The 12,117-nt window shown below is 34.3% G+C and overlaps 2 protein-coding genes across 2 annotated transcripts; one reads left to right on the top strand and one right to left on the bottom strand.

Moving 5' to 3' along the window:
- Positions 1 to 1,135: 1,135 nt before the first annotated feature.
- Positions 1,136 to 7,970, bottom strand: LOC111715786 (tissue factor pathway inhibitor; the record flags this gene model as incomplete). Its single annotated transcript, XM_023491153.1, has 11 exons — positions 7,837 to 7,970; positions 7,312 to 7,386; positions 6,152 to 6,237; positions 5,027 to 5,135; positions 4,420 to 4,495; positions 3,814 to 3,925; positions 3,229 to 3,336; positions 3,067 to 3,106; positions 2,096 to 2,144; positions 1,949 to 1,997; positions 1,136 to 1,265 (listed from the first exon to the last, which is right to left on the bottom strand). Coding segments are annotated over exons 2-11 (768 nt in total), but the record flags the coding sequence as incomplete, so codon positions are not given.
- Positions 7,971 to 9,922: 1,952 nt separating this feature from the next.
- Positions 9,923 to 10,345, top strand: LOC111715784 (cylicin-2-like). Its single transcript, XM_023491152.1, has one exon. The coding sequence runs from the start codon at positions 9,923 to 9,925 to the stop codon at positions 10,343 to 10,345; it is 423 nt and encodes a 140-aa protein (XP_023346920.1).
- The last annotated feature ends 1,772 nt before the right edge of the window (positions 10,346 to 12,117 follow it).

Here is a 12,117-nt window from a genome sequence, read left to right as displayed (position 1 = left end):
TCTTTAGGGAAATCGCTAAGTAGCGAAACAATCCTTATCTGAGAACCATCCACAACTAGTCTAGGATAATGAAGATTTAAGACTGAGTTTGGTTCTAGTTTACACTTATCCTTATCTGAAAACCATCCACAACTGTATAGGATAAGGAAAAGTTAAGACTGAGCCTGAAACTTACATACAAATTTCAGACGTTTCGAATTGAAAATATTCATCTGAGGGCATATTTACTGTTCTTTTCCTTCCCTTTCTTCTCATACATCTCATCATTCTCATCTTTCTCATCTTTTTCGCCCTTTTCATCATGTGCTTATCTTTTTCATCCTTTCCGCCCTTCTTATCTCTCTCATCCTTTTCATCCTTTACTCATCCTTTCCATCCTTTTCATCCTCCTTATTCTGTAATCACCCTTTTTATCCCTCTCATCCTTTTCATCCTTCTCATTCTGTAATCACCCTTCTTATCCCTCTCAACTTTTCATCCTTTACTCATCCTTCTCATTCTTTTCATCCTTTACTCATCTTTCTCATTCTTTTCATCCTTTCCATCCTTTTCATCCTCTTCATTCTGTACTCACCCTTGTTTTCCCCCTCAACCTTTTCATCCTTTACTCATCCTTCTCATTTTGTTCATCCTTTCCATCCTTTTCATCCTTCTCATTCTTTACTCACCCTTCTCATCTTGTACTCATCTTTCTCATCCTTTCCACCCTTCTCATCCTTCTTACCTTTACTCATTCTTCTCATTCTTTTCTCTCTTTCCATTCTTGTCATCCTTCTCATGAATCTCTTCCTGTACTTAACCTACTTATCGTACTAATCCTATATTCAGGATGTCTCCGATATCTACAGTTAAGTTCAAATATAAAGAGACACCAGAAGAATTTATAAAATGTCATAGTCTTATCTTTCTGATAATGGAATGCTGCGATATTTAATTTTTTAATTAAATGATTATATGAAGCTTTTTAAAACTGTTCCCCCATATCCATGGCTATTTTTTTCAATTACTGAGATTTATGGAAAATAGTATTAAACTGGCAAGGCGACCTTTAATAAATTCTTGACTAAACCTGTATCAAGGTTGTTTCCTTCATCTACTAAACCTGAATCCTGGACGTATAATAAATCTACTGTACCTGTATCCAGCATGTGTTCCTGCAGTCCTGCTCTGTGATAAAGTTGTTCTTGTTCCCGGCACATCCTCCATAGAAGAACTTGGAGCAGGTCATTTTCTCCTCATCCCAGTAGAACCTTGACACCTGACCTCTAAACATAGATATTATCCCAGTAGAACCTTGACACCTGGCCTCCAAACATAGATATTATCCAAGAAAAACCTTGACACCTGGCCTCTAAACATAGATATTATCCCAGTAGAACCTTGACACCTGACCTCTAAACATAGATATTATCCCAGTAGAACCTTGACACTTGGCCTCTAAACATGGATATTATCCCAGTATAACCTTGACACCTGGCCTCTAAACAAAGATATTATCCAAGTATAACCTTGACACCTGACCTCTAAACATAGATATTATCCCAGTAGAACCTTGACACCTGACCTCTAAACATAGATATTATCCCAGTAGAACCTTGACACCTGACTTCTAAACATAAATATTAACCCAGTTGAATTTCTATATAATAAAGTCACATTCTCTGTGAAATGTTTGTGCCTTTCACATTAAAAAACTATCTTAAAATTGCTATATGTGATCAAGAAAATGAGTTTTTGACACAAACTATATTTTCATATCCCTATATCTTTTCAACCTGATGGTGTAACCTAGACATTTCTACCATAAAAGTTCTTAGAGATCAGCATACAAAGATATAGGAATTAAATCAGAGTTTGTGGCAAAAGTCCAATTCCTTTGTACTGTTTTTAAAACGATGTTTATTAATCAACAGTATGCATGAACGTTGTTCCATGACAATATGTAAACCTGCATGGTCCAGCTGCGGGTTCCAGGAAACAATGTGTAGGTTTTTCATCTGAAGAATGTAATGTCGAGATATGTTCTTATTGCAGACAAATGTGATTGTTCAAAACAACGATTACCCTTTTTTCATTTATTTATCTTAAAACATTCCTAAACTATTTGAGAATATTTCGCCTCCCGCCACAGATTTAATATCGGCCTACATGAAGAAAAATATGATGAAATATTAATGTAAACGTAATTTCAAGTTACTGTCCATGTTAGGGTCATAACGTTACCCTGAAATACTTTGTCTCAAAAATGTAATGCAATGAAAGTTAATTGCATTTGCGTATACTCTGCGTACATATTCAAATCAGTTCTCTCTGGGCGGAATTTGTAAACAAGAATAGATGCCTCATGTGTTCGTCTGGTATCCGAGGAGGTTAAAAGCATTGAATTTTGATAACTTTGACAATTCACATAATAGTTTTCTATAGACCAGAATATTTCATTGATTATTTATGTGAAAGATGGATCCCATGTCCAGGCTTCGACATCTGTCTTGTGTTTACATTACCGCCCAGTGACAGTACATTGCATGCAGTACAAAAGATGCGTACACCTCTGAAATAACTTTCCTATCATTAAATCCTTGCTTTGTCTGATCAAGAGTTATTCCATTATATTCTATTTAAAATTTGTTAGCTTTTTACAATGGTTTCTTTGTAAAGGGACGAGCGCATTTTTGCTTTAGAAACAATGTAAAAAATTTCGGAATTAAACGCTTTGAATGCTGCGCATGAAAACGATGATAACTTCCAGAACCCACATTATTGATTTACAGATAAAGATTTCTTAAAAGTTCAAAAGAATTTAAAGTAAACTATCTTCTATTGACCCCAAAAATACAATTTAAAATGAAAACCTCGTTTGCAATATTCTTTCTTCAAAATATTTTTTTTCTCAGAATTGTGCAAAACTTTCATCTCAGTATGTTACAAAATATTAGCATTCTTATCGGCATTAAGTTTTCAACATTGCAAGAATTCATAATTATAATAATAATGTTAAAAATGCAACCTTTTTAATCTGAGAAATAAATGTAGACATATGTAGAAATATGTAAAAATATGACTTACCTTAGAAATTAAATCTAAACCCTCATCTTTCTTGAAACCACTAAACGGAAATCTTTTAATTCTAGATTTTTTTAATAAATAGAGTTGATTATGATAATTAAAAATTAAAATCTTTGCAACAAAAAGCATAAATCTACATTTGATGACAATTGATTCTCCAACCTGCATTTTTCCTCACAGTCCCTGGCTGTAATAAAATTATTCTGATTCCCTTCACATCCACCGAATGAGAACTGTTTGCACCGACCAGCTTTCCGGTCAAAGAACCACCTGAAATCATTAATGAGTGAAAAGCATCAGAAATGAGCTTTTCAAAGGAATTGTGTCTTTGCCACAAATTCAGTTTTTGTAAAAACTATATCTTTGCAACCTTATGGTTGATATTTCAAACTTACATTATTTGACCTAATAGCATTCATAGTTTGAAATATTAAAGATCTGCGACATTGGGTTGCAACGATATTGAAATTAGAAAATCAGAGTTTGTGGCAAAAACTCAATTCCTTTATATTTGATTTTTCAGAAGAAAACTTTTGAAACTGAGTTATTACTAATAATATTAACTTGGGTTAAAAACAGGTTAGATTATTTTACTCGTGGTTTAAAATAAATAATATTTTTTTTATATAAGTTTTAAAAATTTAGAAAAATGGTTTTTTATAAACTACACTTTATTTTTTTTCTGCTAAATTGAAATCCATTTTTTAGTTATAGCGCAAAAATAATACCCCAAGTATTTGTTATTACCTCTGAATACTGAGAGTAGTACAGGGACCTGAAGATGGGTCCTGGAGACAACTTCTAACATCAAACTCATCTTCAACAGAACCAAGCTTTTCAGGGACTACCAAGGATCCATCTTAAATAAAGTTTTGAAAAGAAGAGTTCACGAACTTTGGCATTATCAATATATCAATACTATTATTAAATCTGATTTAAAGATTATCTAACATTACTTTTATTGAACACTCTCTTTATGTAACTATTGCTTTATATCAAAAAGAACTTTAATATTATGAATAAAGAGTTAAATCAACCGTCCGTCCGTCCGTCTCTAATTGGTCAAAGTTTCTAAATTTGACCAATGAGATAAAATTTCAACCTTAACCATCCAGAGATAAACGACGATCTTTTTGTGGTAACTCACATTTCGGGTTCTCTTAGTATTTTGAAATCCACAAAGGAAAACGGAAAAACCTTGAGAAGCTTGAAAATAGATCAAATTCAAGATAAAATCATTAATAATTTAATATTTATACAGTTAATTCCTGGTCCTTGTTAATGTCTGGTTTCATACTTGTTGGTAACCCTGTAATATCTGTATTTTTCATTAAAATATTACATTTCCTTCACCTTTTTCCTGATTCCCCATCAGAGATTGAATAATAATATCCTGTTTTTCAATCAGATGCTCCAACCTTTCAACCTCCTGGATAAATAACATTTAGTGATTTGCTGATTTGCTGATTCACATCAAAATTATAATTTTTGAGAATTTTGACTATCAACACAGCAACAACTACCTGCTGATGTTTATCTACTAGGTTGGGTACACCCCACAACCATCCCATGAGGAGGGAGAATACAACAACAACTACCTGCTGATGTTTATCCACTAGGTTGGTACACCCTACACCCATCCCAGAAGGGAGAATACAACAACAACTACCTGCTGATGTTTATCCACTAGGTTGTTGCACCCTACAGCCATCTTATGAGGAGGGAGAATACAACAACAACTACCTGCTGATGTTTATCCACTAGGTTGGTACACCCTACAGCCATCTTATGAGGAGGAAGAATACAACAACAACTACCTGCTGATGTTTATCCACTAGGTTGGTACACCCTACAGCCATCCCAGAAGGGAGAATACAACAACAATTACCTGCTGATGTTTATCCACTAGGTTGGGTACACCCCACAACCATCCCAGGAGGGAGAATACAACAACAACTACCTGCTGATGTTTATCCACTAGGTTGGGTACACCCCACAACCATCCTAGGAGGAGGGAGAAGAATACAACAGCCAACAGCAAGGATAGGGCTGACAACATCAGACTTAGCCTTTAATGTTTAAATCATGATGATTATAATAATTTGCACTGATAATAGATATGCAAACAGAGTTGCAACTTTTGGTTGAGAAAGCTACATTGACTGAAACTAAAATCCACAGCGTAAAATTTCAATTGAAGGATTTAGGTTCAATCCCGGAGTAAAATTGGAAATCTATAAAGAAATTTTCAGAAAAGGTTCAAAGATTCAAATAATAACAATAATATTGATGATAATAATTATAGTAATAATATCATATATAATAATAATAATAATATTAATAATAGTAATTATAATAATACAGTGATAACCAGAAAACAATGAAATAGAAAGACGACTTTACAGCAATACTAAAGCGTTTTGATGTTGTTACAAAGCAAATATATTTACTAGTAACTTAGCAAAGCACAATTTAAGAGTGAAAAGGGTCTATTAACATTGTTATAACATTGTATATAATAATAGTAATAATAATATTAATAATAATAATAGTAATAATAATAATAATAATGCTTTTATAGACTTGAAAAGAATTCAGTATTAAAAAGCCAAGATTGAGTGGAATAACAAAGCATGGTTGCACACACACTATATTTACATTATAACGATACAAAGGATTGTTGGACCAACCAAAGTTGATCTAAATATACGCGACATTTGCTTGGGGCGAATATATTTCCATTCGACTCTTCTGATCAGATGCTTCTTACTAACTGACTCCCCTATGGAACTCCTTGGATAAGATTGCCCAAGATCTGCTTTCTATGCCGGCAAGATAATGCCGTTTGACTTACTATCTATAGATAAAAAAGGGTTGACTGTAATGTATTTAAGGCTGAAAACTTACTTGGAGTTCAACATCTTTTGGGACTGGATCTAGATTGTTTGGCTTTATTCTTAGATTACATTTGTTATGTGCATCATTTCTCCGACTGGGAGCAATGAACTTATATGATACTATGTACATAGGGATCAAACCTTGGTTGGGTTTGGTGCATAAAAAGTATAAGAGAATGAATGTAAACCTGGAAAGCTCAATCTTATTTCCAACGTGAAGAACTTTCTCAAGTTTTCCATTTTCCTTGTCCCCTGGAATGTATTTAACTACCTCCTAAATAGATTTTTTAATGTTGTTTAAAGATTGTCAAGAATTATTAACTGATAGTAGTGCAAAAAAGTTAATGATGATATTCTTGAATTTTTTAACTGAGTTCGTTTGTACACACATAGACATTAGTCTTTTAAGTTACATAAATGGTTCCCTGCTTCTATACACTTGGTTCTTACTATGCAAATCACACGGTTGACCATAAAAATTGATTCAAGGCAGAAGAAGAGCAAAATAAACCAAATCTTGATATCTGAGATATCTGAAGAACTCAGGTCATCATTATTGGGAATGTAGATGTAAATTTTGGTGGCATGTCTGACTCACAACGATACCCTTTAATCCTTTGTCTGTTCAAGGATGAATGAGATATCCCTTTTTTATAGTTTAAATTTAAATGAACTACATATATCTTACTTATGAATTCTCAGATTACAGAGGCTTGAAGGTTAGGCCGTTGCAAATCGGACAGTTACATGCCACTAGGATGCCACTCTTTATATAAATGAGGGTCACTTGAAGTCAAGTCTCATACTTTGTTTAGTTCAACCCAAAACTTTGGAGTATTCTAACAAATTTATAGAATGTTGTTTTCTAAACCTATATACAATTTTAGAATCTGCAGATAGGCGCGCAGCCCCCCCCCCTCCCCACCCCAAGAAAATATCATGGAAAATGTTTATAAAGCAACATGTGTTAACAAAATAAAAAGCTAAAACCAATAACAGTGTAAAAACAAGATAAACAAGAAAGAAGAAGAACACTTTGAACAGGAAAATTAGAAGGGGATTTGAGCTTTACACTATGCATTTTTTTTCACTAATAGTGAATGAAGACAAATACACAGGATGGCAGACGTCCCATCCCCCCTAAAAACCAAATCGTCTATAACACCCCCGGCCACCCATGAGTGTCTCCAAAAAATTTCGATCCAGCTGTTTGACCAGCTATTATAATGATATAAAACCCCTTGAAAAATTGTCAAGACGACATTTTATAAATTCCTTCAATGTATCCGCAGTTCTGGGTTAAACTGTAGGTAAATCTGTTGCAGTATTCTTTCAAGGTATTCCTTACCTTAACCATAATGATGCAGCGATGACAGAGCACTTAGTGCATTTCTTATCAGTAACACAGAGGTGCTATTACAACCTAGGAAAGCAAAAATCAAATATTCATCACCCCTCCCTCTCTCTCCGATACCTTCCCCCCTCTCCCCTACCTTCCCTTTCCCTCCCTCTCCTTCCCTTCCTCCCATCCCCCATCTTTAAGCTCTTACAGCCCTAAAATGCACATTTTAATCTTTGCCTCAATGTAAGTCATAAAAAACATATTGCATCTTGTAAATTGAACAATTAATTAAGTAACAATGGGTGTTACCCTCAAAAAAGACTAATGATATGCCTGAATTAAATTAAAAACAATAGATATGAAGTAAGCTATTTTTTTAAAAAAAGAATTACGATTTTTTAATATTCCTGAAAAAAATGTATTTTGTTTAAAGAATTTACATTAGTTTACTCTCATTTAGTTGGTTTTTATTAGACAGTAGTAAACAACAAATTCAATTTATGTATCTTAGAGATTTTGTATGGGGTTAACCTTTTTGCACCTAAAATACAGCAATATCAAACCCTGTTCTAGCCAGAGAATGCACTTTTTTAGTAGCAATTTTCCAATGAGAGGATACAGGGTAGTATGTTCTCTAGTACTGTTTGTTTGACAGGTCTGGAATATATTTAATGAAGGAAGGTTGAAGATAAGGTTTATATTCAACCTTATCTTTCTTTATCATTATTCTTGACTCACATACACCCTCGCCCCTCATACAGAAACCCACACACAACATAAATAGTTTAACAAACATTGTTTTTTAATCATTTTGTTTGTTAGATTTTAATTAAGGTATCCATTAAACTTGGGGATAGGAAGACGACATTTAAGACATATTCATATTTATTGTTGTTTCAAAGATAATAGTTTTAGTAGAAGCTTGAAAATCAACTTACTTAATAAAAGGGGTCCGTGCACATTGTACAATTGCAGTGATTTATTTGCATCATGGACTATTTCAAATCCCACTGGAGTCAAACACTCGTCTTTCTGTTACACAGTTGTATTGGCCTCACATTAGTTAGCAGGGTGAGGGGTACAAAGGCTCTAATAGTCAGCCCCTGTGCTTGGGCCTACTCTGTAAATTTGGTCCAGAGAGCTGATGGTTTTTAGAAGAGATTTTTAAAAAGATTTTTGTCTCCATTAATTGAATTAGAATACACGGTGAACTAGAACTCCTGGTTACAAGTCTACTGAGTCTTAACTTTAGCACTCATTTTACCCTTAAAATGTAGATTTTTCGTGTACTATTTTTGATATTTAAGTATATAAGGTCTCTTACGATATTTTTAAAGAATTTTGAATGCGAGATCAAAATAGTCTAATACAGACAGTATGTTCTTCGTTGGAGGTTGTAGTTAGTTTTACAATGGTGTAAACCTTTGATATTTCAAATTTATGATAAAATTAATAGTCTACAACACCTGGTTGCAAAGATAAAGAGATTTTATAATCAAAGTGTGGCAAGAACTCAGTTTCTTAAAATGTGAACAAATCTATTAAACTTGTTCATTATTTATTTTGTCTTTTCAGAATTTTCAAAAGCTAATTTTTTAACATGTGGTCAGGTTTGTCAGTGCTGTAAATATATTTTTAAGATGGCAAAAACTGAAAACGTGAAAATTTACGATTTCTCTTGCCTTTTTAACAGCAGAGTTTAAAAAAAAATTTAATTAAAACTCTGCTTCAGAATTAGGGTAAGCGCATTTACATCAAACATTATTATCCATGGAATAATAGCTCTATATTTAATACTAGCTGAAGGGCCCGGCGTTGCCCGTGTAAAATTTAAAAAAAAATTTAAAAATATTTTTTAGAAAATTTTTTGAATTTTTTTAGCCTGTAATACCCCCCGGCCACCCATGAGTGTCCACAAAAATTTCATTGCCTTCGGTCCAGCTGTTTGGCCGGCTATAGGCAACATATATATATATATATACGAATGTCTTGTCTTATTAAATAGATAATATGGAAAGAAAATGTTTAGAAAATCTTTTTTTCTAATCCTCCCCATCTTGTTCAGAACCACGTGTTTTAAAGGAATTTGTATACAATTATTAAAAATTTAAGAAAAATTAAATCTTCGTGAAATTTCAAATAGATCTGAAATTTAGTAACCCTTCTGGTGGAAAACTCCCATTTTTACAAGTTTTTGTAATCCAGTATAGATATAGAGATATTTACTAGCGGGCCTAATAGATTAAAAAGTTATTGGTGGAGTAGCTTTTACAACATGAAAATGCATTTTACTGCCATCTAATGGTGATCTTTCCCATTAAAGTCAGCAAGTGCAGAGCCTTTATTTGGAACTATTCAATGCACTAGCATTAAGCGCATTTCAAGATATAAAACCAAGAATGCAATGTATTTAAGAAATGGAGAATTTTTCATAAAATAATTATTTTTGACTTAATTGGTTGATCTTTAGAAATAACTTGCATAGTTCTGGTCATGCTTTAAAAGCCCGGGAAAGTTGAAATTAAATCCGCCAATTTTGTTGGACAAGGCACTTCAAATAAACTACTCCATCTTTTTAGACATAGTTTCTTTTGAATCCTGAACATTTGTTGATTTTATGGAGGATTGTAGAGAGGGTTGTAGAGAGGATTGTAGAAAGGATTGTAGAAAGGATTGTAGAAAGGATTGTAGAGAGGATTGTAGAGAGGATTGTAGAAAGGATTGTAGAGATGATTGTAGAAAGGATTATAGAAAGGATTCTAGAGAGGATTGTAGAAAGGATTGTAGAGATGATTGTAGAAAGGATTGTAGAGAGGATTGTAGAAAGGATTATAGAAAGGATTGTAGAGAGGATTGTAGAGAGGATTGTAGAGAGGATTGTAGAAAGGATTGCAGAAAGGATTGTAGAGAGGATTGTAGAAAGGATTGTAGAAAAGATTATAGAAAGGATTGTAGAGATGATTGTAGAAACGATTGTAGAGAGGATTGTAGAAAGGATTGTAGAAAAGATTGTAGAAAGGATTGTAGAAAGGATTGTTGAAAGGATTGTAGAGATGATTGTAGAAAGGATTGTAAAGAGGATTGTAGAAAGAATTTGAATAATCTTAGTTTTATTTGTTTTAAAATATCCCTGGTCTAGATGGCCGGGTTTAAAATGTCCCCGCTTTAAAGGAGAACTGAGGGTGGATATTCATGCACTGGTTCACACCTAGCCTAGATATAAACAAGGATTAAGTTCCTTGGGTCACAGGTTAGCTAGATAGGTAGGATAGGATGGGTAGGATGGATAGGAAGAATAGGATGGATAGAAAGGATAGGATAGATAGGAAGAATAGAATGGATAGAAAGGATAGGAAGGATAGAATGGATAGGAAGAATAGGATGGATAGAAAGGATAGGAAGGATAGGATGAATAGAAAGGATAGGATGGATAGAAAGGATGGGAAGGGTGGAATGGACAGGAAGGATAGGATGAATAGGAAGGAAAGGATGGATAGAAAGGATAGGAAGGATGGAATCGATAGGAAGGATAGGATGGATAGAAAGGATAGGAAGGATAGAATGGATAGGAAGAATAGAATGGATAGAAAGGATAGGAAGGATAGGATGAATAGAAAGGATAGGATGGATAGAAAGGATGGGAAGGGTGGAATGGATAGGAAGGATAGGATGAATAGAAAGGATAGGAAGGGTGGAATGGATAGGAAGGATAGAATGGATAGAAAGGATAGGAAGGATAGGATGGAAAGGACGAATTGGATGGATAAGAAGGATATAATTTATAGCATGGATAGATATAATGGATAGAAAGGATAGGAAGGATATAATGGATAAAAAGGATAGGAAGAGTGGAATGGAAAGGAAGGATAGGATGGATAGAAAGGATAGAATGGATAGAAAGGATAGAATGGATAGAAAGGATAGGAAGGGTGGAATGGATAGGATGGATAGGAAGGATAGAAAGAATAGGAAGGGTGAAAAGGATAGGATGGATAGGAAGGATAGGAAGGGTGGAATGGATAGGATGGAAAGGAAGGATAGAAAGGATAGGAAGGGTGGAATAAGTAGGATGGATAGAAAGGATGGAAGGGTGGAATGGATAGGATGGAAAGGAAGGATAGAAAGGATAGGAAGGATGGAATGGATAGGATGGAAAGGAAGGATAGAAAGGATAGGAAGGGTGAAATGGATAGGATGGAAAGGAATGATAGAAAGGATAGGAAGGGTGAAAAGGATAGGATGGATAGGAAGGATAGGAAGGGTGGAATGGATAGGACATAATTTAAATGTATCAATTCTACAATGGAATGTGATAACCCCCTCTATAAAGTGAACTGGTTAAATTAGTTTAATCATGGTTTGTGTATAAACTTTAAATTGTATTATATATAATTTGAAATATTTGCTGTACATCAGTAGGGGGTATTCTGATAAGGAAACATAAAGGAAGATTAGATCCCTTACCTATTCTCACTCCCCCCCCCCTCCTTCAAACGCGCAAGCTCCTCCTTCTCTAGTCCCCACATACCTTTTTGTGTACATAAACCGAGTATATTCCTCCTGGTCTCGGCTCTTTAATAAACCCACACTTATACGTCTTCATATAAGGTTACCTAGGGGAGGGAGAGATATGATCGTCGGAGCATAACTCAGAGCTCAAAACTGGCATTTACACAGGTTTCTTTCCTACCCAGATATTAGGTTCGAGGAGGGGGGGGGGGGGGGATCCTGAAGTGCGAAGTAACCATCACAGATCATTGAACTAGTTCGCGATCCTACGTTTTGGATTCAGTTTATGGGTGTTGAACTGTG

The sequence above is a fragment of the Eurytemora carolleeae genome, unplaced genomic scaffold, assembly GCF_000591075.1.
Source record: "Eurytemora carolleeae unplaced genomic scaffold, Eaff_2.0 scaffold1870, whole genome shotgun sequence".
Lineage (NCBI taxonomy): Eukaryota > Metazoa > Arthropoda > Copepoda > Calanoida > Temoridae > Eurytemora > Eurytemora carolleeae.
The sequence above is the reverse complement of the archived record's forward strand: the minus strand, read 5'-3'. Positions and strand labels throughout refer to the sequence as shown.